Source organism: Carcharodon carcharias, chromosome 1, assembly GCF_017639515.1.
Source record: "Carcharodon carcharias isolate sCarCar2 chromosome 1, sCarCar2.pri, whole genome shotgun sequence".
Classification (NCBI taxonomy): Eukaryota; Metazoa; Chordata; class Chondrichthyes; order Lamniformes; family Lamnidae; genus Carcharodon; species Carcharodon carcharias.
In genome coordinates, this window is record NC_054467.1 from 67088382 (window position 1) to 67114273 (window position 25892).

Sequence of the window (25892 nt, forward strand, 5' to 3'; positions counted from 1 at the left end):
TAGGATATCGCCTTGCTCCTGTTTCCGCTTTAGTGTCAAGTCACTGTGGCGCTGGATCAGACCGATTTGCTCTCTTTCTCGCTCGCTGCTCCAATTGGCAGTGGACCACAGCAGAAAAGCACAGCATCCTGCCGAATCCGTGCATCTTCTCCTAATGTCTCCTGCACTCACCAGTTAACTCAGCCCCATCATCTGTAAAGAGGCCGAGGCTGGGCTACGGGCACAACGGAATCTCCTCTCACCCTCCGCTTTCCTCTTCATTTTTGGGCATCGTTAACCCCCATCAAAAGCGATGTAGGAAATGGTGGGAGATCCTCCATCCTGGATCTGCAGCCTGAAGAGCCCATCACATTGTCTCTGGTGATCAAGGCAACCTATTGTTCAGTTTTTTTTAAAGGATAATAATTGTTCACATATTTGAAATTTATTGCCACAATAGAATCATTAGACTCACTGTGTTTATGATTTTGGGAAGGTAACTGGATCAAAGCTGGCAATCTGAAAGGGAACCGGATTCTTAACAGCTTTAAAGGAATAGCAGTTTTCTTTAACATTGTTTTTAAAATTATAATTTCTTATTGCACTGTTAATAATGTCGCATGATCGGAGTATCGAGCTGGAGCACTTTGAAGAGAGGAGCCGGGGCCACCGATCTTCTCGGCGTGGAAGCGGCAGTGGAGGAGGAGGTGGTGCAGGAGGCGGTGGAGGAGGTAGCGGTGGAGGGGTCTCAAGCTCCCGAGGAAATGGTTTACCGAGCCCAGCTCACAGCGCTCACTGCAGTTTCTATCGGACCCGTACCCTGCAGGCACTCAGCCAGGAGAAAAGAGCCAAAAAGGTCCGCTTTTACCGGAATGGAGACCGCTACTTTAAAGGGCTCGTGTATGCCGTCTCCCCCGACAGATTCAGGTCCTTAGATGCTTTGCTGGTGGAACTAACTAAGTCTCTTTCGGATAATGTCAATCTGTCCCAAGGAGTCAGGACCATCTACAGCATCGATGGGAACAAGAAGATCACCAGCCTGGATGAATTGCTGGAAGGTAAGTGAGAAGGAGACAAATGTATTTTGATGTATGGAAGGTCAACTCAAATTATACCAAAATCAGAAATCAGATTTTGAATAGCGTTGCACTTTTAGGGAAGTAATGGTGAAAACATTTTGATAGACGAACAAATTCCCTATTCAAGCACAGAAAGCTTGTTTTTGCTTTAGAGAGTGGGCCAGATTTATTACAAAACAAAGGAGCAAAAAATGCATGGAAACAAAGATTTGTTCTTGATCATATTATAGCTGGTTAAAAATAAATTAAAAAACAAATCCTCATTAGTATTTCTGCCAGTTTAGTATCACGGATTGTTCTTGCTGCTGCAACTAAAATAAGGGCCAATTTTCACATTGGGAAGTTTTGGGGTTTTGTTCTTGAAATAGTCTCATTTGGAAACTTCTGACACAATCCAACGTGATGCTTTCAGAATGGAACGTTAAATGGTAATTTCTATTTCTAAAACTTCAGCTTTTATTCTAGCTTAACATATCAGATTCAGTTTCTGAGTGTGATATAAGTATGATACTATTTATCAAGTCAGTGGGCAAATTCCTATGTTTACAAACTTGATGCAATGTCTTCCAAGATACTGTCCTGCTGTTTATGGTCTTTAACTGAAACGAAAAGAAGGAAGATGAACAACTTAAAGGTAGAGGAAAGTCTGGGAGGAGCACTCCCTCTTCAAAGTGCTCGAACTTTTAATCAAAGAAAATTTTACCCCAGGTTACTTTGAAATTAATTGCCATTTTATCAGCAAAAAGGAAGTCCTTGAATCAGGCCTCTTTTCCTGCTAAGCTACTCAGTAGTGCAGTTACATTGAGTAACTTAATTGTAAATAACTGGAAGGAGTTACCCTGGGACATTATTAGAAGAATTGTGTATTTACAAGTTATTATTGTTCTGCTTGGTGTTATGAGAGCTATCTTAGTGCCAATCCAACTTTGGAAAATCTTACACAGCTTGAGTGACTTTCAGACCAGCACCACCAATAATAAGAACTTCAAGTTTATTTTATGCTGTTAATATTACAAAAATCCTAAGGTGTTTCATGTTGGAATTGCTCCTCTCTGGAGGTAGCAATGGGATTACCCATCATAGAGTCACTCTGTGATACTTCTTGTAAATTGCTGAAGTGGCCCAGCAGGAAGGTCAGACTTGATTCAAGCTTTGGTAAAGTTGACATTAAAACTTAAAAAAAAGTTAAGACTCACTAGCTTCTGCAAAAATGGTGACCTGATCAAAAAGTGTCACATAAAAATATTGCAAGAAGTAAGTCTGACGAAGGTCTGACTATTTTTAATGTCAACTTGCAGATCATTTATTGGGTTGCTTATGGTGAATCAGTGGATATGTTGCCTTATAACAATAGGTTATTTATGCCATTTAGAGGATAACATGTGGATCACTGAACGCTGTCCATCATCTAATGTCCTTTAGGGAAGGAAGTCTGCCGTCCTTACCTGGTCTGGCCTACATGTGACTCCAGACCCACAGCGAAGTGGTTGACTCTTAAATGCCTTCTGAACTAGGGCAACTAGGGATGGATAATAAATGCTGGCCCGGCCAGCGACACCCACATCCCATGAGCGAATAAAAAAAAAAATTAGAAAAGGCTCCAGTAAAGATATTGAGGATCCACATCCTAAACAGACCTAGGCCCTTTGCATTTGCAAGTAGGAGGAGTAATGTGTGATTGATGCCCTCTTCCCAAAATTTGGTTTCCCTGAATGCAGCCAATGCCAGGCTGTTGTGTTCAGGAAAACCTTATCTACACACAACCTAATTAGCAGGTGACGCAGGTGATAAAACTTCTCTGTTTCTTTTCAAAATCCAGTTCATTTGTTTTTTATCTGAAAAAAAACTCGAGTTAAGATAAGGAAGGATACTGCCTCTCTGCCTCAATGTCTGTTCATCTCAGTGTCTCTCAGCTGTTAATAATTAGAATATTTACATTTGCTAATTATCAACAAAATCATGGTGATAATCCAATAATAATTAGAGCTGTTCTGCTTCCTTCAAAATTCAACTCTCTGTTTCTTACTGTCATATATTTTCTGAAGTTCCTAGAGTGCATTGCACTAGGTATGTATTCATTGCAGTCCTTCTTTTCATAAACACAAACCTGCACCCACTCTCTCTGATTTACCTGAAATTGGGTGGCCCTAAGTGGGTTGATCAGGCAGGGGAATCCACTACAAGTGGTGGAAAAAGTGAAAATTGGGACTTAAACAGGACATGACCGTGAAAATTGGGAGGAAACACAACAGACCTGGGTCATTCACTGCACAGCACCACTAAGTGGTGGAGATCTTGCAGTTGTGCAACTAGTCACCTGCAGTGTGCAACTATAACGTGATAAGCACATGCTTATGTAAGATTTTTTGGTTATGAATATCGGAATACAGTTTTTAGATTAAAAGCTCGTGGATGTCCTGTGGCATTATGCAGACCAAGTCAAGCAACACCAAATATCCCACATCATATTAGTTTCCTGTTGGTGTAGATATGAGGATTTGCAGCTTCTGGAACTCATGGCATTCTAGTTAGTAGCAGAAGTGTGTAATTACACGTGTGGTTTTGTATCACAGTGGTGATGCTCAAATGAAGAGTGTATGGCTTATGTAGCAAATTTAATATATTTTGGTATAGACATATTCAAAATTCATGATGCATGATGTAAGGGAAGTGTGGACAGGAAGTGCATGCAATATTCAAAATATATATGCATTGAGTTGAGTCTAAAATTCTGTTATCATATACTTCAGCTTTAGAGAATTACTCTAGGATATTCATGCTTCCATCAACAGAAAATGATAGCACTTAATGAATGCACAAATAGCTTGTGATTGTGCCCACAATCCCTTAACTGGAGAATTCTTTGCTTATTCCAGAGAGGACAACTTGGAAAATTAGTTTCTTGGAAATATAGATCACCCACTCAAAAAATAGTTCACGACACTGTACACAAGCCCACACCTTAAATAGAAGCATGCAAGAACACACATTTATGAGGGAGGAATATAATAGAATAACAAACTGAAACAACATTTAATTATATTGAGAGACTTACAGTGGGTTATGCATCAGAGAAAGCTGCAGAATTCTAATGGAGTGCTGCATACTGAATATTATAGCCGTCAAAAAAGGCACATGTGTATTAGTGAAAGTTGAGCAGCAACAAGCCATAGCACCAGAAAAGGAAGGCACAAAGGTGGAAGATGATAATGAGGAACTAGCAGAAACTGAGCCACAACTGCAGGCTTCAACTGAGTAGTTCTTTTTCAAGGCCTACATTTATTACTTATTGTACAGTTTCATCCAAAGAATCATTTCTCAGTAATATTATGTGGAAATCATTAATTTTGAATATAATATTTGTCATTATGTCTTGCTACTTTGTTGAAGGTACCACAGTGTAGGGTATGGATCATATTAGTTACTTCTCATCATAGGTAACTTAGTGGCATGGTATTTGTACTCAGCTACTCAGCTACTCCTACAGGTGGGTCCAGACAGCCCTGCCAAAGTGATGGTTTTTGGGGGTGGAAAAGGCTTCTTACTTGACTTTGTATGCTTCTCCTTCCCTGGTCCAGAAGCAGCCCTAAAGAAGGGATTGGCAGATTTCAGTGTCACTCATCATTCTTATGCTTCTAGCCATGCATCTTTATTGGAGACCATGTCCTCACTTGGACCAATATTGTATTTAAGGACAAAGTAGTGAAGTCTCTGGTTTCCTCACACATTCACTTGGAGTCGGTCTCTAAGTAGAACACATTATTGTGCCATGGAATGTGAACCTCAACATCAAGAGTGGAATGTTTAATTGTGCTCTCTGTTAGTTTAATCAAGTATCTTCCATTTCACAGTTTTTTCCTTGAGAACTGATCCAAGAAATTATTCAACAGGGCATGTCAGTGCTATGCCTCTGCTGAACAGGAAACAACACTTTTTCCTCCATCAATTCTGCCTCTTCCATATGTATACGAAATAACTTAGCATATGTTTCTTCATCTAAGACATGGAAACCCCCCCGACTGTGTACCTGACTTCATGCCTGTTTGAGGTGATGATGCTGAAACCTGTGATAAGGTGTGTTGGTGGGAGGATTTCTGCTGCTGGAGGTATTACATTTTGTGTTAAAAGGAAAGGGTGCTTGATAAGTTAATGAGCATTGTTAGGCATCTTATTGCTATTGTGGAAACAGCAGATAGCACATTTCAAGGTACAATTTAGGCAGTGCTCCCCACCTGCTGAAACACATTTACATAGAGAGTGTGTGCCAGTGTAATTATTCAAATTATTCATATCCTTCTCCTTATGCTTGCATGTCACCTTTGCTGTATACAGCTTCCCAAACAAAGATCTTGATAGTGTATTCAAGCGCTGGGAGATTTTTGGTTGCTCAGCCCTTCTATCGTCTGTGCTTGATGGCTACTGCTGAAGGAAGGAAATAAAGATGCAGTGACTAAAAATAGCAGTCAAAATAAAAATCAACTTTCGGTTCAAAAGATATCAGAAATGTAACAAAAAATGTACATCAGGGATAAAGGGAAAATATGGTAAATTATGTCACATCTGACAAGTATTGCTTTTAAAATATTAAGCATCATAAAACTTTACTGCATTTGTTATCTTCATCATGCAATTAGATTGTGGTACAAATGTCTTCTACCAAATTCCACAGGCCTGAATTTTCAGCTCGGTGGGCCCAGGAGTGATCGGGAAACGGACCGTCAACTGCAATCGGCTCCCAACCATGATTTAACGCTGGCTGGCCAATTAACGGCCAGCCAGCGTGAAGCACACGCTGATATGATCTGGGTTGGGTTGCCTCAGGGAGCTGAAGAAATTAAACTCAAAAAATAAAGATTTTAAAAACCGGGAAAAAATGCCCATGCATCAGAATCAGTCATCGGAACAGACAGGGCAGAATTTTGCCCTTGGATGGCGTGCGGGCCCTACCAGCTCGGCGGTGGGCGGGCAGCCGACCCCCGCCACTGAAATGGGGCCTGCTGCCATTTTGAGTGGGTGGGCCAATTAAGGCCCACCCAACGGCATCCCCGATGGGAAACGCTATGCCCTTCCTGTGCTGGGGTGGGGAGGGACTCCCCAGCTGTCAAAGTGCAATCTTTCACGCATGTAGGTGAAAGAGCACGCTTCGCCCTGTGACAAAGTCCTTTAAAACTTTAAAAAGACAAAAATTTAAAAATTATTAACATGTCCCCCTCATGTGACAATGTCATACGAGATGGGGCATGTTAATAAAGACCACATAAACGTTATTAATTTTTAAAAATACGGACATGAAACTTCATCCTGCCAGTGGATGAAGTTTCATGAATAATCTGGAGCCTGCTGGGGCTCCTGGCCTGCCCACCAGCCTTAAGGTTGGCTGGGCAGGTCTTTAATTACTTTAATGATCCTGTCAGTGGCCTCAGTTGGCCATTGACAGGTTGGCGGGCAGACAGCTGATTTCACTGTCCGCCCGCCTTCCTAAAAATTTAAAGGGACCGGGATGACGTCGGGGATTCCACCTGATGTCATCCCGTGTCATTTTCCTCTCGGCAACTGGGCTCCGCCCCCAAATCGCCGACGGGAAAATTCTGGCCACGGATTTTGAAAATTCTGTGCAAACATTTTTAGATTTTTAAAAAATGAATCGGAAACCTCATCCTGCCCTTGGATGAGGTTTCCTGAAAAATGCAAAGGCCACCTGGCTGATCTGCCTGCCCGCCAAACCTAATGTTGGACAGGCAGTGAAAAATCCCAGTTAATTGCACCGTTAATGAGCTTAATTGTCAGCCATTACAGAAAGGTACATTTTGGATGGTTAATAGCTGTTCAGACCTCATGTAATTTATTTGGAAGCCTGCTTGACTCTGAATTTTAAAACCTACGCCTTAACCACCAGCAAGACTGCTTACTTTCTGTCCCACTACATTTTCCAACTCTATCCTTTTTGTCATGTACCCACATTTATTTTCCATCCTCAGATACATGAATCTCAAAACTCTTGTACTTAACTTAAAAAATCCTCCCATGAATTTTACCTGCCTTATGTCTATGGTCTTCTCCAGAGAATCATGGAATGATACAATGCCTAAAGAAGCCATTGGGTCTATCATGTCTTTGAAAGAACTGTTCAGTTAGTTTTATTTCCTTGTTTGTTCCCCATAGTATTTATCCAATTCCCTTTTGAAAATTATTATTGAATTTGTTTCCACAATTCTTCCAGATCATCACTAGCAGTGTAAAAAGTTTTATTTTCATGTTGTTTCTGATTCTTTTGCGAATTATCTTGAATCTGTGTCTTAGGATTATTGATCTTTCTATCACTGGAGGGAGATTCTCCTTGTTTCTTGTATTAAAACCCTTCATGATTTTGAACACCTCTATCAAATCTCCCTTAACCTTCTTTGCTTTAAAAAGAGCCTCAGTTTTTCTAGTCTCTCCATGTAACTGGAGTCATTCATCCCAAATCCTATTCTAATAAATCTCTTCTGCACCTGCTCTGAGGCCTTGACATCCTTCCGAAAATATAGTGCCCAGAATTGACCACAGTATTCCAGCTGGAGCCTACCCCATGTATATAAAGGTTTAACATAAGTTTCTTGCTTTTGTATTCGATGCTTCTATTTATGACGATCCCATATGCCTTTTTAACAGCCTTCTCAACTCGTCCTGCCATCTTCAAAGATTTGTGGACGTATATCCCCAAGTTTCTCTGTTCTTGCATCTCCTTTCAAATTGTACCATTTTGTTTGTAAGCAGTCACTTCGTACCACAGAACTTGATTTTTGCTGAATAGAGAGACATGATGCTGAAGCTTTTCATGTTGCAATCATTGGGACAAATGCAAGAATGCCAAATATCAAACAATCACAACAATTTATACCACTGGAGAAAAGGGGTGCTGATTGGTTGGCAAGTTAACTCTGATTGCAATGGAGAAAACAGTGGGGAACTATAGGCACCCCTTGTTTCTGGGTAATTCAAAAAAGATTGAAAAGATTGATTTGTTTGCAGAGGACGTGTCCCTGCGAATGAATGTATGTCGCTTCTAGAAAGTGTAAATGAGCCACGTTATGAGCTTGACAGATTATCTTAAATTGGCTTTTGATGTATCTATTAATGTACTCAGGAGTGTTCAGCAAGTGCTGCCCTATCGCGGAATCACATCTAACAGTAAAAATTTTGGTTTTGGCTTTGCAAGCATGGGCTAGCTGAGGATGGTCTGCACTCTGTCTATTATGAACAGCTGGAGGGACACGCTGTTTGATTCAATCAGCCAATGGACAGAATTTTACGACAGCGGGATTTTACGTTCCTGCTGAAATCAAAGGGACTTATAATGGCTTGCCACATTTTACGGCCCCATCCCTGCCAAAATGGGGCTATAAAATTCTGCCCAGTGTTTGGGATGTACGGCTTATGCACCTGACATTGCAGCGGCACTGAAATTCACACACGATGTTGCTCTGTTGTGTGTTAGACCCAAGTAGATGATGTAACCATGGGATTTCCTCTAGATCCAGCACTCACTAATATTTTCATAGGTTTTCACAAGAAACGTATTTTGATGGAATGAGCCCTAACCTCCAACCCTGTGCATATTTCTCTTAGGTAGATGAAAAGTTTGCTATATTTGAATGTGCAGCTGCATGTAAGAATTTCCTTACAAATCTTTTTTTTTATTCACTCAGGGGATGTGGGCATCGCTGGCTTGGCCAACATTTATTGCCCATCCATAGAACCATAGAAAAGTTACAGCAGAGAAGGAGGCCATTCGGCACATCTTGTCCATGCCAGCTCGAGGGCACCCAGGTGCCCTTTCTAATCCCACTTTCCTGCACCCGGCCCATAGCCCTGCAGCTTACAGCACTTAAGGTGCAGATCCAGGTACAGTTTAAAAGAGTTTAGAGTTTCCGCCTCTACCACCAACTTAGGCAGCGAATTCCAGACACCCACTACCCTCTGCGTAAAAAAGTTCTTCCTCATGTCCCCCCTACATCTTCTGCAACTTATCTTGAATCTATGTCTGCTGGTTCTAGAATTCTCATCCAAGGGATCAATTTTATCCTGTCCATTCTATCTATTCCCCTCATAATTTTGTACACCTCAATCAAGTCACCTCTCAACCTTCCTTGTTCTAAGGAAAATAACCCCAACCTATCCAATATCTCCTCGTAGCTACACTTTTCTAACCCTGGCAACATTCTTGTAAACCTTCTCTGCACTCTCTCCAGAACTATTACGTCCTTCCTTTAATGTGGTGACCAGAACTGCACACAATACTCCAGTTGTGGGCTCACCAGTGTTTTATACAATTCCAACATTATATCCTTACTTTTATATTCTATACCTCTGCCAATGAAGGAGAGCATTCCATATGCCTTCTTTACAACCTTGTCTACTTGAACTGCTGCCTTCAGGGACCTACTTGTACACCAAGATTTCTCACTTCATCTACCCCTCTTAGTATATTCCCATTTATTATGTAATCCCTGTAACTGTTTGACCTCCCTAAATGTATGGCCTCACACTTCTCTATGTTAACATCCATCTGCCACTTTACCATCCACTCCACCAACCCATCTATATTGTTTTGGAGATTATGGCTATCCTCTACACTATCCATTACTCGGCCAATCTTTGTGTCATCTGCAAATTTCCCAATTGTGCCCCCCGACGTTCACGTCCAAATCGTTAATATATAACACAAACAGCAAGGGTCCCAACACCAAGCCCTGTTGAACACCACTTGAGACAAATTTCCATTCGCAAGGGCATCCATCGACCATTACCCTTTGTTCCCTGTTACAAAGCCAACCTTTTATCCAGTTTGCCATATTACCCTGAATCCCATGGGCTTTTACTTTCCTGACCAATCTGCCATGTGGGACCTTGTCAAGTGCCTTGCTAAAATCCATGTACACAACATCCACTGCACTACGTTCATCAACCCTTCTTGTCACTTCCTCAAAGAATTCAATCAAATTTGTGAGGCAAATCCTTTAACAAATCCATCCTGACCATCCCTGACTAGTCCATGCCTTTCCACGTAACAGTTAATCCTTTCTCTCAGGATTGATTCTACTAGTTGTCCTTGAGAAGGTGGTGGTGAGCTGCCTTTTTGGATCACTGCAGTGGGGAGTTCCAGGATTTTGACCCAGCAACAGTGAAGGAATGGCGATATATTTCTAAGTCAGGATCGTGAGTGGCTTGGAGGGGAACTTCCAGGTGGTAGTGTTCCCATCTGTCTGCTGCCCTTGTCCTTCTAGAAGATAGTGGTCATGGGTTTGGGAAGTGCTGTCAAAGGGGCCTTGTTGAATTCCTGCAGTGCATCTTGTAGATGGTACACACTGCTGTTATTGTGTGTCGGTGGTTGAGGGAGTAAATGGTTGTGGATATGGTGCCAGTCAAGCTGGCTGCTTTGCCCTGGGTGTTGTAGGAGCTCCACTCATCCAGGCAGGTGGGGAGTATTCCATCACACTCCTGACTTGTGCTTTGTAAATGGTGGACAGGCTTTGGGGAGTCAGGAGGTGAGTTACTTGTTGGGGTCAGGAGGTGAGTTACTTGTCGCAGGATTCCTAGCCTCTGACCTGCTCTTGTAGCCACAGTATTTATATGGCTAATCCAGTTCAGTTTCTGGTTAATGGTAATCCCCAGGATGTTGATAGTGAGGGATTCAGTAATGGTAACTTCATTGGCCATCAAGGGGTGATAGTTAGATTCTCACTTGTTGGAGATGGCCATTGCTTGGCTTGTGTGTGGCACAAATCTTACTTGCCACTTGTCAGCCCAAGCCTGGATGTTGTCCAGGTCTTGCTGCATTTGGACATAGACTGCTTCAGTATCTGAGGAGTTGTGAATGGTGCTGAACATTGTGCAATCGTCAGCAAACATCCGAACTTCTGACCTTATGATGCAAGGAAGGTCATTGACGAAGCAGCTGAAGATGGTTGGGTCGAGGACATTACCCTGAGGACCTCCTGCAGTGATATCCTGGAGCTGAGATGACTGACCTCCAACAACCACAACAATCCTCCTTTGTATTAGGTATGACTCCAAACAGTGCAGAGTTTTCTCCCTGATTCCCATTGACTCCAGTTTTGTGAGTGCTCCTTGATGCCTCACTCTGTCAAATGCAGCCTTGATGTCAAGGGCAGTCACTCTCACCTCAACTTGGGAGTTCATGTCTTTTGTCCAAGTTTTAACCAAAGCTGTAATGAGGTCAGGAATTGAGTGGCCCTGGTGGAATCCAAACTGTGCATCAGTGAGCATGTTATTGCTAAGCAAGTGCCGTTTGATAGCATTGTTGATGACCCCTTCCATTACTTTACTAAAGATTGAGCATAGACTGATGGGGCTGTAATTGGCCGGTTTGGATCTGTCCTGCTTTTTGTGTACAGGACATACCTGGGCAATTTTCCACATAGGCGGGTAGATGCCATTGGTGTATCTGCACTGGAACAGCTTGGCTAGAGGTGTGGAAGTTCTGGAGCACAAATATTCAGTAACATTGCCGGAATATTGTCAGGGCCCACAGCCTTTGCAGTATCTAGTGCCTTCAGCCGTTTCTTGACATCATGTGAAGTGAATTGAATTGGCTGAAGACTGGCATCTGTGATGCTGGGAACCTCCGGAGTAGGCCGAGATGGATCATCCACTCGGCACTCCTGGCTGAAGATTGTTGCAAATGCTTCAGCCTTATCTTTTGCACTGAAGTGCTGGGATCCTCCATCATTGAGGATGGCGATATTTATGTGGCCTCCTCCTCCAGTGAGTTGTTTAATTGTCCACCACCATTCACAACTGGATGTGGCAGGACTGCAGAGCTTAGATCCGATCCGTTGGTTGTGGGATCGCTTCGCTCTGTCTATCACTTGCTGCTTATGCTGTTTGGCATGCAAGTAGTCCTGTGTTATAGTTTCACCAGGTTGACACTTCATTTTAAGGCATGCTTGGTGCTGCTCCTGGCATGCACTCTTCATTGAACCAGGGTTGATCCCCTGGCTTGATGGTAATGGTAGAGTGGGGGATTTACTGGGCCATGAGGTTACAGATTGTGTTCGAGTATAATTCTGCTGCTGCTGTTGCCCCATAGTGCCTCATAGATGCCCATTCTTGCGTTGCTATATCTGTTTGAAATTTATCCCATTTAGCATGGTGGTAATGCCACACAGCATGATGGAGGGCATCCTCAATGTGAAGACGGGACTTCGTATCCACAATGACTGTGCGGTGGCCACTCCTACTAATACTTTCATGGACAGATGCATCTGCGGCAGGCAGGTTGGTGAGGAAGAGGTCAAATATGTTTTTCCCTCTTGTTGGTTCCCTCACCTCCTGCCACAGACCCAGTCTAGCAGCTATGCCCTTTAGGACTTGGCCAGCTCAGTCAGTACTGGTGCTACTGAGCCACTCTTGGTGATGGACATTGAAGTCCCCCACCCACAGTACATTCTGTGCCTTTGCCACCCTCAGTGCTTTTTCCAAATGTTGTTCAACATGGAGGAGCACTGATTCATCATCTGAGGGAGGGCAGTACGTGGTAATCAGCAGGAGGTTTCATTGCCCATATTTGAACTGATGCCATGAGACTTCATGGGGTCCAGAGTCGGTGCTGGGGACTCCCAGGACAACTCTCTCCCGACCATATACCACTGTGCTGCCATCTCTGCTGGTTCTGTCCTGCCGGTGGAACAGGACATACCCAGGGGTGGTGATGACCTCTTCCTCACCGACCTGCCTGCCGCTGATGCATCTGTCAATGAAAGTATTGGTAGGACTGGCTTCTGCACCATCATTGTGGACATACCCAGGGATGGGACCTTATCTGTAAAATATGATTCTGAAAAGATGACTATGTCAGGCTGTTGCTTGACTAGTCTTTGAGACAGCTCTCCCAGTTTTGGCACTAGCCCTCAGATGTCGCGTTCCATTCACTTTTGAGATGCAGCAGTCTGACATGCTCCCTTTCCTTGACGTGCTAGTTGAGAAATCTGCTAATGGTTTCTCCATTGTCTACTGCAAGGGTACCTTCACCGGTCAATGTACATATTGGGATTCGTATAGCTTCACGTGCTATAAGATTGGCCTTATCAGAAATCTTGTAAATAGGGCCCTAGGTAGCTCACCTTGTAAGCTCGACGCAGAAATAGAGTGCATCAAAGCTATCCTGCAGGACACTGGCTATCCTGATCAGATTATTGTTCGCTGTGTATCACACAAACCCACAAGTGGGCCAAAGGCCGCCACATTTGCACCTGAAAAGTGCTCGGTCTACCTCAAATTACTCTGGAAAGGCAAAGTATCGAAAAATTTGAACAACAGGTTAAGCAAGCCTTTTCACACTGCTGCTATATAGTGGCAACATGAGTGGTATTTTCCTGTAACAGGATGCTGCAGTCAGTCCAAAAAGTCTTTCTGCCTATCACACAATTGTGTAACATTGTGTATGAATTACAGTGCTTGTGTAATGCCAGGTACATAGGCTCTACGCTAATGATTGGCTAATCGAATCAAACAACATGTTCCGCCAACGGTGCATAATAGGCAGAGTACAGACTGTATTCAGCCCCAAACCAAAATGTTCACTGTTAGATGTTATTCAGTTATTGGGGAGCAATGAGAGTGTGCTAACAGCTACACTAATGTCATATTTAAGGTAATCAGTCAAGCTTGTAATGTTTATGCTTGCCTGAAATGACATACATTCATACTCAAGGCCCCATTCTCAGCAAACGTGAGGGATATATTCAAGCCTTGCGCCTTTTTTGAATTACCCAGGAGCTTGGGGAACATATAGTTCCATATTGCTTTCTCCATGGCAATGCCTCAGCCAATCAGCGTTGACTTGCCAACCAATCAGCACTCCTTTTTTCTTGTGGGATAAATAGTGATTGTTTGAAATTTGACATTCTTGTGTTTGTCCTGATGTGTGCAAGGCGAAAAGCTTCGGCAATATATCTCTCTTTTCAACAACATTTACACTGCCTTACTTACCATTATTCTCACCAAAATGAATTGTTTCACACTTCTCTGCATTAAACTTCAACTGCGATGTGTTTTGCCATTGCACCAATCCGTATATGTTGTCCTAAAGTCTGCTACTGTCCTGCTCACTGTTTACTACATTTCTGAGTTTTGTGTAATCTGTAATCTTTTAAATTATGCTCTGTACACCCAAGTCCAGGTAATTACTATGTATCGAAAAGAGCAGTGGTCCCAGTAATGACCTACTACAGTCTTATATTGCCTCCTTAATGCTCCATTCTCATCCTCGTCTCTGTGTGCTAATGTTGATGGAGCTTTCAGCCACCTCGCTCCTACTCTTTGGGACTCCTCCCTCAACCAATTTGTCTCTCTATTCTCTATACCTTTGAAACCTTCTGAAGACCCATTTCTTTGGCCAAGCTTTCTGCCATTTCTCCTAATCTTTTTTGCCTCAGCATAGTTTCCTTGCACCTACTTGCAAAACTCCTTGGGATATTTCTTTAGACTAAAGTTGCGTATAAATGCAAAGAGTTCTTGTTTACAAATAATCTCAAGATAATTTCACATTAAGTAAGTCTTCTAACTTTGTCTTCAATAATATCTACTGTATTTTTGCTTTAAAACTAGCTGGTATAGATTTTTGCTGACTCAAACACTTTGCAGTCAACACTGGGAAGGAAGCTGATCTGCATTCAGGCCCCACAGCTGTTGTCACATTTCCTCCCTTTCGACCACAAGATCTCAAATGCCGGGTTTTTAATTATGAAAAGGAATGACCCATATGTTTTTTAAAAACTGAAATCAGATAGATAATATATAAATAATAAAACCATGAAATAGTGAAAATACATTACCAGCTTGCCAGTATCTCAAAAGAGAATAAACAAGTTAACTTTTGAAATAAAAACAAAAATATGCTAGAAATGCTCAGCAGGTCAGGGAGCCACTGTGGGAGCGAAACAGAGTAAATGTTTCAGTTTAATGACCTTTCATTAGAATGAAATATCATTGACCTGAAATGTTAACTCTGTTCTCTCCACAAATGCTGCCTGACCTATTGAGTATTTCTAGCATTTTGGTGTTTTAATTTCCGATTGCCGCAGTATTTTGCTTTTGTGTTAGTGTTTAATTAGCTTTTTGAATGTGGATGCTTTATCGAAATTCATGTTAGGGGTCTTGAAGAACGATCTACATCCAAAATGTAAATCTGTCTATTCTCTTTCCAGATATTGATAAATCCATTACATATTTCTAGCATTTTCAGTTTTTATTTCAGGGTTTCAGCATTTGTGTTTTTTTCTTTTATATCTGGGAATCTTTAGCTGTTTTAAAATTTTACTTAGATAGGATAAATTCTACACGGAAATGGCTATCAGTGCATTTATCTTCTCATTTTCTTAATGTGTGTTTACTTTTTGTCATTTGGTTTAAAACATCTTTTTGGTTAATTTTCCAGATTATTACATTTTGTATGGATGTTCAACATTTGTAAATGTCTATTAAATGTGCATATTAATCGGTATGGTAATATTTAGTTATGTTATTGGATTAGTAATCCAGAGGCCTGGAAAAATTGCCCAGAGAATGTGAGTTCAAATCCACCATGGAGTTTGAGAATTTGAATTCAGTTTAAAAAATGCCCATATCAATAAAAGTGACAATGAAGTTGTTAGATTGCCACAGAAACCCAACTGGTTCACTAAGGTCATGGAGGGAAGGAAACCTGCCATGCTTACCTGGTCCGGCTTATGTAAGACTCCAGTTCCACATCAACACTGTTAACTCTTAATGATGTCTGAAGGCTAGAAAGGCATATTTGTTTAACTATCAATCTTGATTTATTGGTAGTGCCCTCACTTCAGTTAGAAGGTTGCAGTTTTGAGTTCCATTCCAGAAACTGAGCACATAATATCGGCTGACACTACTGCGCAGTTTTGGAGGGTCTGCTGTTCTGACAGACTGTATATTGTTTTTCAATGAGGTCACATCTGTGAATGAAAAATATCCCAGGGAACCATTTGAATAAGAACAGGGGAGTTTTCTTGGTGTTCTGGATATCATTTACCCCTCAAATAACATCTAATAAACAGATTATCTGGTCATTAGTTCTTTGCTGTTTGTGGGATCATGCTGTGCAGAATTTGGATCCTGAATTTCGTACTTTGCAACCGTTACTACAATTCATTGGTTGTTAAGCACTGTGGGATATCATGAGGTCATGCAAAGCACTTACATAAATGCAAGTCTTTTTACTTTCTATCAAAGAACTAAAAAGAATAACACTTCGCACAAGACATTTCAAGAAGAAAGCCTAGCACCACCAGGGTCATTAAGGGTGGGCAGTAAATGCTGGTCTTACGAGTAATGCCCACATCCTGAGAATGAATGTGCAGCTACATTTGTAGAGCTGTCTATAATATTCATTCTTTTGTCAATTTCGCAATTTATGAAGCTAATTTTAGACAAAAGAAGAATTACAATAACGTTGATGACACTCAGATGTGTCCAGAAGACAACAAGAATTGTGAGAATTTGATTTTAAAATAATCAAACAAAGCCATTAATCTAACACTGATAGGGGTATCATGGGAGAATACTGTGAGAATTTATTTTAGCAATAAAGAAAAGCTTGCATTTATATAATACCATCACAGAATTGTTACGGTGCTGAAGGAGGCCGTTCAGCCTATCATGTTTGCACCAGTTCTCCAAATGAGCATTATGACTTAGTGCCATTCTCCTGCATTTTCCCTGTAATCCTACACATTATTTCTATTTAAATAATCATCTAATGCTCTCTTGAATGCCTCGATTGAACCTGCCTCCACCACATTTCCAGGCAGTGGATTCCAGACCTGAACCACTCGTGAAAAAAAAATTTCTCCCATCACATTTGCTTTTTTTGCAAGTCATTTTTAAATTTGTGCCCTCTAGTTCTCGATCCTTTTTTGAGCAGGAACAGCTGATTGACCTTGGAACAGCTACTGAAGTGTAATCACTTTTGAAGTGTAACAAATTAAAATGTAGAAAAACACAGCGAAGTCCCACAAACATCAATGTGGTGAACCACCAGATAGTCTTTGTTAATGAAATTGGTTGAGGAATAAATACTGATCAGGATATCAGGACAACTCCCCTGCTCTTCATTGAATAGTGACACAAGATCATTTATAGCCGTCTGAGAGAACAGACAACTAACATCTCTTATCTGAAAGATAGCATTCCTGATTCATTCAGAAATATTTTAATTCTCCACCTCTCACTCTTACCTCTCTGTTCTCGGCTTCCTATACTGTTCTAATGAAGCTCAAAGGAAGCTTGAGGAACAGCACCTCATCATTTGATACGACACTTTGCAGCCTCCGAACTCCACACTGAGTTTAACAATTTCAGATTATACACACTGTCCCCGTTTTTTAAATACAGTATCTGTTGGTAATGATTCTACTATTCCCATTTGCACCTCCTCTCGAACCATCTCTTGTTTCCTTATTTATCTCATTTCCATCCCCTTTTGCCTTGCACAATCATTCCTTTTGTCATTTAATCTCTCATTCCTTCCACCCTATCACAAGCCTGCCCTTTTGTTTGTTTCTCTTTTAGCACCGCCCCTCTCCACCACCCTCCCACCATCCCTACTCCTGTATTTGCTTTAAACCTGTCACATCTTTAATTTTTTCCAGTTCTGAAGAAGGGCCATCAACCTAAAACATTGGGTGTAATTCATCCCAGAATTGCACTAAGTACGGTCACGGACATGAAAAAAGACGTTTTACCCATCGACTGCAATGGCGGGTTTTTGCACTGTAATGTCCACTTCCCGCCTCATTAATTATGCAGCCACAAGAAACATGACATCTCGCTGGTGGCCTCTGAGTCACCCACCACACCACTACCTCACCGTTTCCTCATTCTGGATGCCATATCTAAACTGCAGCCACGCACACAGTTCTCAATGCTTGCAGCCCAGGACTGATCCAGTGAAGACATGGCCCTGAAAGCCAAGAAGAGTTCAGTGAACCATCACTGGAATGCCTTTTGGAGGCCTGCCGTGATGTCCTTTACCCTGTTCTGGCCACAGGAGGTCCAGATTTCCAGCATCCACAATATTTTGCTTTTGCCATTCAGAATATTGTTTGCATGTGGTTAGGTTCAGGGCAGTCTTATTTCAAAAGGACAGCATTTCCTTGGAGAGGGTTCAACGTGACAAGGATGCCTGTAAGATGAAAGGCCTTAAGTTATAAAGTGAGATACAACCATCTAAACTTGTTGCCAATAGAAAAAGGAACAGGATTGAGAGCAGACATGATTAAGATGTTTAAGATATCAAAAAGAATGGATAATATATATGCAATCAAGTTATTGAGTTGGGTGGTGATTACAGAACTCGAGAATATATAACGCTATCATGTTTCAAGTAAGTGTTGGGATTGGACGATATTTTTTTCTAAGAGAACAGAAAGGGCTGTATCTTCCTCTTTTTAGCCGGTTAGTGGCAAAATGGGAATTTTGTAACTTCTACAAATTCATTTTGACCGATTTTCCTGAGTGTAGGCCAGGATTTTTGGCTCGGCAAGCAGATGCAGGGCCCACTTGCCGTGGCGTAAAATGATGCAGGGAAAAGTCAGGTGTGCGCCCCGACGTCACCGCATGTCATTTAGATTTTCAGTTCGGCGGGCGTGCAGCTGTGTGTCTGCCGAACTGTCAAAGACCTATTAAGGCCATTTAAAAACTAATTAAACTAATAAACTGAGCTGCCCATCCAACCTTAAGGCTGGTGGGCAGGCGAAGAGCCCAGGTGGCCTTCGCATTTTTCATGGAACCTCATCCACGAGCGGGATGAGGTTCCATGAAATCTTTATAACTTGAATAAAATTTTTTATAAAAGTCATTGACATGTCCCAGCTCATGTGACACAGTCACATGAGGGGACATGTCTTAAAATTTTTTCTTTTCTTTATTTAGATTTTTAAAACTTAAACTAATCTCCCTGAGGCACACCTGTGCCTCAGGGAGATTTCTGAGCTCTTTGGCGCATGCGCGAAAGAGTGCAGGCCCCGACTCAGGGAACCGGCTGTGCGTCACCCTGGATGGGCTTTAATTGGCCCGCCCACGTAAAATAGCAGCACAGACCCAACTGGCACCCCCGCCCACCCCCGCAGAACCCCCCCAACAGGGTGGGGGGAGAATTCTCCCCATAGAGTCACTAAATATGCAGGGGAGGTTTCCATTGGGATTTGTATCACCAATAGAGAGCCTGCTGCTGCCAACATACAAAATCTTGTTGCTTGTGCATCTGGTTTGCCACTGTGGCATTAGAAGAAACATAAGGACCACTTAAAGAAACAGAAGAGCCCAGTTAAGAATTTACGTGCAGTTTTGCAGATCTTGGCCAAGACAGAAACCCAGAAAGGTGAGTATGCAGGACCATATTGGATGGAAAGGAAGCCACTGCTAGCTACCCCAACTTAATGCTGACATTTCCTGCTGCAAGCTTGGGGACTACTGCCACACTTCTGATTGTCTTGGGGAGCAGGGGTAACGGGGCGGATGACAGGAAAACCTAGGCTTTAATTTTCTTGTTGGTATTTTCATGTGCCAGTCAGGGCAGAGGGTAATCAGCAGCAGTCCTGGTAAGGGCAAGGAGAGGAATATTAAGTGATGATGATAGGCTTTACCACCCAAATTTGCTTGACTTCCTATGACTCCAGACAGGAAAGCAGAGAAAATTCCAACCTTTGATATCTGAAGAAGATAGGCAGCAAAAGCAATCAATGCTGTGCTGTGTTTTGAAAGAAAGCAGGATGATGATCTGAGAGAGCAGCCAGGGACTGGCTTTCATATCTCATCTGAAAGATACCATCAGTACTGAACTGGTCAGCTTGCTCAGATATGCTCAAGTTTCTGGAGTGGGGCTTGAACCCGTGATTCAAATGTAATCATTCTACATCTGAGCCAAGGTTGTCACCCTGTCAGGTCAGTGAAAAGTCAAGAAGGCTTTTTTGTTGCGTTATCACTGGTTTAGTGGCAGTTCTGTGGTGGTGAGGGCAAAAATATTGGTAGGGATGCATTCTGTTGTTCCTTCTTTATATTCCTCCATCTTCCAGCATCTCTTTTGATAGCTACTTATCCATAAATGACTTGGTATCTCTAAATAAAGTGTTAATAATGGAGTGACCCGGATTTGATGCTCCCCAACCCACCCCCACCACCAGATGTGTTTTTGGTGAGGGGACACTTAAAATATGAGGGATGACGAGCCCACCACCTTCCATTCCCAAGCTGCCCCCCGTAATATGGTATATGCAACCAAAATCAACAGCCCATCGGCCATTAGTAAATAAATAACAAACAGTCGATTGAGGTTGTTACCAATCCAATTGACTGGAATAATACGCTGCCCATGCCATAAAACAGTTGGCATGAGTAGGCAGGCGGTAGTGGGCAGGTCGTTTTTTAAAGGAAACTGCTTAAAAGGTGAGAAGGAGTGTGGGGTATGTCCTTCGGGGGTGCATTGTGCAGTTGGGCACAGACCCCCATGATGATACCTCCTCCCTTTATTCCTCCCTGCCAGGCCTCATAACCCACCCATTCCACCCCCCCCCCCACAATCCCCTTGCACCCTTCCCTGGGCTCCCCGATCCCACCCCATCCAATATCCCCAACTTACCTCTCTCTGGGATCCCGTCTTCTTCATCCTTGCGCAGAGGCAATCCCAGCAACACCCACTATTGAGTTTGTCACTGCTGGGACTGCTAGAACTACTGGCCAATCAGATTGGTTGCAGCTGTCAAGTATGGGACTTCCTCCCACTGAGGGGCGCAAGTCCCACTTTCTGCTCGTTTAGCCTGCCCGTAGTGGGTTTTGGCTGGGGGTGGGGGGGATTCTTTCAGTGCATAGGCTGCTGGCTGATTCTCGCAATGTTAGGGGTATGAGCAATGCCCCCCACTCCCGATCCCACATGTCACATTTCCCATCATTACCACTATAGGTGCTGCTGGAGGTAAGGATCCTCCTGTACAAGGAACCTCATAAGTATTAACTTGGCCTTGTTTGGGCTACAGGATGAAATCTAACAGAGGTCTGGTGCTTTTCTTGGGCCTGAAGAAGCAGACTGGCTTTAAATTGTGGCAGGTTGCAGAGCCTTGCTGGTACAGAGTTCTTATGCATTATCCCCTCCCCCACTAGATACTGCAAGACTCAGGGCAGCATAGCTGCTAAAGTGGGAAATCTCAGCTGTCAAGTTAAGGAAGCCAACTGCTCAAGGGTAAGAACAATGTACCATGTAAGGTTAGGTGGAAAGTCTGGAGTTTTGTAGATGAAATCGGGAAACTGGACCAAATCACCTTGCCATTTTTTTATGTTTGATTACACAAACGTACTGGCTGCAATGAGACTCTACACTTGTTTCGTACAATAAAAATTCTTCATTGGGCCACTGGTATCAGTAGAATGTTTCTTTCTAATAGCTGTCATTGATAAATGGCTTCAGTCTATTTTTCACATATTATTTTGACAGTGCTGTTTGGTGTATAGTATGCCTGTTTGATCAGAGACATTTCACCAAGGCCTGGATCTCATGTTCAGGGTCGGAACTCCTGTTTCTGACCTTGAGCAGAAAAAAACCCACATACTTACCTTCCTCCAATATTTTAAGGCAGTCTTCCGATGGAGGAATGTTCCAAACTAACGGTGCAGGAAGCCTTGGGGGGAGCAGTAGAGAGAATCCGTGCAGAAACCGCACCCCTTTTTATGAAACTAGCTGTCTTATTCTGGTAAGTAAAGAGTTTAAATGTTCCAATGCTTCTTTGAAAAGCTACGGAGAGAAGGCAAGTGTGTAAGGAGGGAGGGCAGGTAAGAGGGTAGGGTGGGTGAGGTGTAGGCGGGTAAGATAAGTTGGTAAGCAGGTAGAGTAGTTAGGGTGGTGAGGGGGGGAGTCAGGAGGTCTAGCCATGTTGGGTCGTGGGTTTGGGGGCTAGTCAGGTCAGATCGAGGGAGTCGGTGGGTCAGGGAGAGAAATCGGGTGGTGGAGCTAGTCAAGTCGAGCCAAGCCAGTGGGTGTCGGGGATGGGGGAGGGAGGGAGTCGGGGGGTCAAGAGGGGAGTTGGGTGGGATTCGGTGTGAGTGATTGTGGGGGGGAGGGTTAGTTGTATTGTCAGCCAGGCATTAGACTAAGTTTTAATCTGTCTAACATTTCCTGGGTAACTATCCAGGTAAGCATATCCGAACCTTCCTAAGTTTCCACTCTGACTTTTCTGGAGTGTCCCAGGGAGCACAGGAATTGGCAATCAGAAGTTCAAACTTCCTGGGCAATCCCCGCAAAGTCTTCTGAGGGATTTCCAAGGCTCTTGTAGTTTATCTTGGGAGTTACATCTGGTCTCTGACCTGCTGGAGAGCGGAAGATCTGGTCCATAAGTGTTGTGTTACAACCTCACTAAGGAAAGACTATGAGCAGCATTCATGCTATGGCAACTATTTTGGGAGTGGGAATGAGTTATGTCTCCATGTGTAGAGGCAGCATGAAAAATAAAATATCCATCATAAACTGGCAGTGGTAAATTCTTCCATATATTAACGCTATTTGAAGGCTATTTTTCCTTCATAGTTGGAGGGCAATGAAAGAAAGTACATTTAATATTCCTTTTTAAAGAAAACATTTACAAATAATCATTGATAACTTTTTAGCATACCTTTTCAATCTAGTTCTTGATTTAAGAAAACTTGTTTGAAAAGTGAATGTGGAAGGCATTACCATAAGTATTAGATTGGAAGAATTACTGAACCAAACACTGTGCGAGATCTAAATTAAATCTATAGCTGAAGCAGAAACATCAGATGTTAGGATGTTTTCCATTATGGTTCTAGGAAGTTCAGGGACATGGACTTTCGTGCTGTGTGGCCATTAACCCTGCTGAGAACTGCAAAATAAGTTTGAATGCCAGTTAAGAATGTGTTCAAACTTAATATGACTATATAGTCTTGGGGGGAGCAGCGGAGAGAATCCGTGCAGAAACCACGCCCCTTTTTATGGCACTAGCTGCCTTATTCTGGTAAGTAAAGAGTTTAAATTTTGCAAAGCTTCTTTGATATGCTACATAAAGAAGGTAAGCGTGTGAGGAGGTAGTGTGGCTAAATTAAGTGGGTAAAGGGACATATTCAGTTTTTGTTTGAAATCTGTAGCTTGCCAGTTTTAAAAAATTATTTTAATATTGTTTTCTGTGCATGTGTGCGTGTCTGTGTGTGTGTGTGTGGCTGGGATTTTCTGGTCCAACTAGCGGTGGCATCATCATGGGTGGGGTGGGAAAATTTGGAGAGTGTCCAAACGTCAATTGACTTTTGACTTCTCTCCAAATTTTCCTGTCCCGCCTGCAACAATGCTCACCGCTGGATGGACTGGAAGATCCTGCCCTGTGTCTTTTGTGGCTGTTGTATCTGTTTCTGGGGAAGGTCGGAAATACGTATTCCTGTCTCAGAGGTAGATGCTCACTTCAAAAGGAAATGACATCCCCATTTACGGTGATTGTAATGGTTGATTGTAAACAATTCCCTGTCACAACAAAATAGTTTAACTGCTTAAGTATATGTCTGCTGTTTAGGACCAAGCTTGTTTGTATTATCTAGCAAATGGATCTAGACACCTAAGTTACCCAGGTGAGTGGAATGATTAATATTGATCATTGAGCTGTCATTTGCATGTATTTACAGTTTATTATTGCATTTGCAATGGATTTGTGTTTGTCAGGTTTGCTGCTCTACCTTGTCAATAAAGTGGGTAATTATCTGAGTCAATTGTGTGAGATGATACCCGTCTACTTTTGAAACCTGACTTGATTGGCAAACGTGTCACACTAAAAACTGTTTCTAGTGGGCTGTTTGTTTGTGAATGACACCTGCTTATCTTCCTCATCCTTGGAAATGAAAGAAATGAGTGAGGAACTACTGGGACTGGTGCCCTGTGTTCCTCAGTTCCTTACTGTGTTGGCACAGAGGTTCTAGGGATTGCAAGAAGTGTCTTTGTAGAATGTTAAATGTAGATGAGAAGCTGAATATTCAATTCTGTTGATTTGGTGACTGCTTTTGGAAATAAAGAGTTTTTGTAGCTGCTTTTACCACCTGAGGACATCCAAAAGTGCTTCACAGCTAATGAATTACTTTTGAAGGGTGGTCACTGTTACTTTAAATTTATATACAGCAGCTAATTTGTACACAACTTGATCCCCAAACAATAATGAACCAACAGTCTGTTTTGAAATTCACCACCTTATTTGCTAATAAATCCAACTTGGATATGCATGTAAGCCTATGTTAATTGATTTGCTTTACATCTTTAAATAAAGTTAAAACACAAACAAAAAAAATGAGATAAATGACCCATTAATTTCTTTTGGTGGTTGACTTGGAGATGGTGCCTTTGCCTCAGTTTAATGTTTCATTTGATTGGCATCATTTTCAACAATGTAGTAGTTCCTCAATACTGTGCTCAGTGTCAGCATAAATTACGTGCTTAAGTTGACAGTGCTATAATTTACTCACTAATAACTTGTTTCCAATGCTCAGTGGAGGTCAGGCAGATTGGGATACAAGCAGCAGAGTTTTGGATGACCTCAAGTTTACAGACAGTAGAATGTAGGCAACCAGCCAGGAGTGTATTGGAAAAGTCAAATCTAGAGGTAACAAAGGCATGGATGATAGTATCAGCAGCAGGTGAGCTGAGATAGGGGCAAAGCTGGGCGGAAAAAAGATGGCCTTAGTGATATCATGGATATGTGGTTGGAAAATCATCTTGGGGTCGCATTTGGCACTAAGATTGCAAGCAGCCTTGGTTCAGCCTCAGACAGTAGCCAAGAAAAGGGGTGGAGTTGATGACTAGGGAACAGAGTTTGTGTTGGGGAGTGAAGACTATGGCTTTGAACTTCCCAGTATTTAGTCAAATTAAATTTCTGTTGATCTGTTATCGTTGGATGAATAGTCTGATAACGGGGTCGATAAAGGTGGTAGTGAGGGAGAACTGGGTGCTTGTCAGTGTACATAGGAAAGGGACACTATGGTCCTTTGGAATTTTGCCATGACAGAAAGGCTCTTGGGTTGGCATTGGGGGTTTATGGGGGCCATGGGGGTGGATAGAGGGGCACTAATTTGGCACAGGAGGTATGGGACCAAAGGGGGTGGGTGTGGGGACATGGGTTGGTATAGGGGGTATAGGAACCATGGGGGATGGATGGGGAGACATGGGTTGGCATAGTTGGGGCATGGGGAGGGTGAGGGGTCAGGGCTGGGGAATGTTTTTTGTTTATTATTATTTTATTATTTTTTGTTTACTTAAATACTGTTCAGGGGCTCAGAGGCAAGCCTTGCACCCAGCTCACCTCCACACCTGCGCATTTGTTCTGGGGTTGCCCGCCCCAACTTGTTTTTTTAGCCTGTCTCCCCAGACTGAAAATCCGATCTTGTGAATGGCCATTTTTAAAGGTCAAGTTCGCCAAGTCGGGAAATCTTATGACTCAGCAAAACCCAACCCAGGGACGAAAATCTGGGCCTATGTTTTAAAAAATGTTGCCAAGGAGCAGCACACAGATGAGAACTAGGAACTATCTGTAAGTAGTTAATGATCTCTTTAGGTACTGCTGCTGGGCTGGGGGTAGGGGTCCTTCCACTGCAGAATCCATAAGCAGCTGTTAAAGGGTAAGAGAGAACATTAGCCGGAGCCTTGAGCTCCAAAATGGTAGTGTTGATGTCAAATCAACATTACACGCTGATTAATATCATGAACTTCCTGCTCTGCACACTTCTGCAGACACTCAGCGCACGCATCTTAATACCCTCACCAATGTGATTCATCCCACAAATGTA

The 25892-nt window shown here is 42.5% G+C and overlaps 1 protein-coding gene across 2 annotated transcripts in view; it reads left to right on the forward strand.

Annotated features, from left to right (window-relative positions):
* The first annotated feature begins 364 nt into the window (after nt 1–364).
* Nucleotides 365–25892, forward strand: part of dclk2a (doublecortin-like kinase 2a) — a 670049-nt gene continuing 644521 nt past the window's right edge. The window contains exon 1 of one of the 2 annotated variants that reach the window (XM_041199370.1): nt 365–1037. In XM_041199370.1, coding sequence (XP_041055304.1) covers nt 593–1037 — 445 coding nt within the window. In that variant the 5' untranslated portion in view covers nt 365–592. The remainder of the gene's footprint in view (nt 1038–25892) is intronic. The other variant, XM_041199378.1, reaches the window with a different exon arrangement.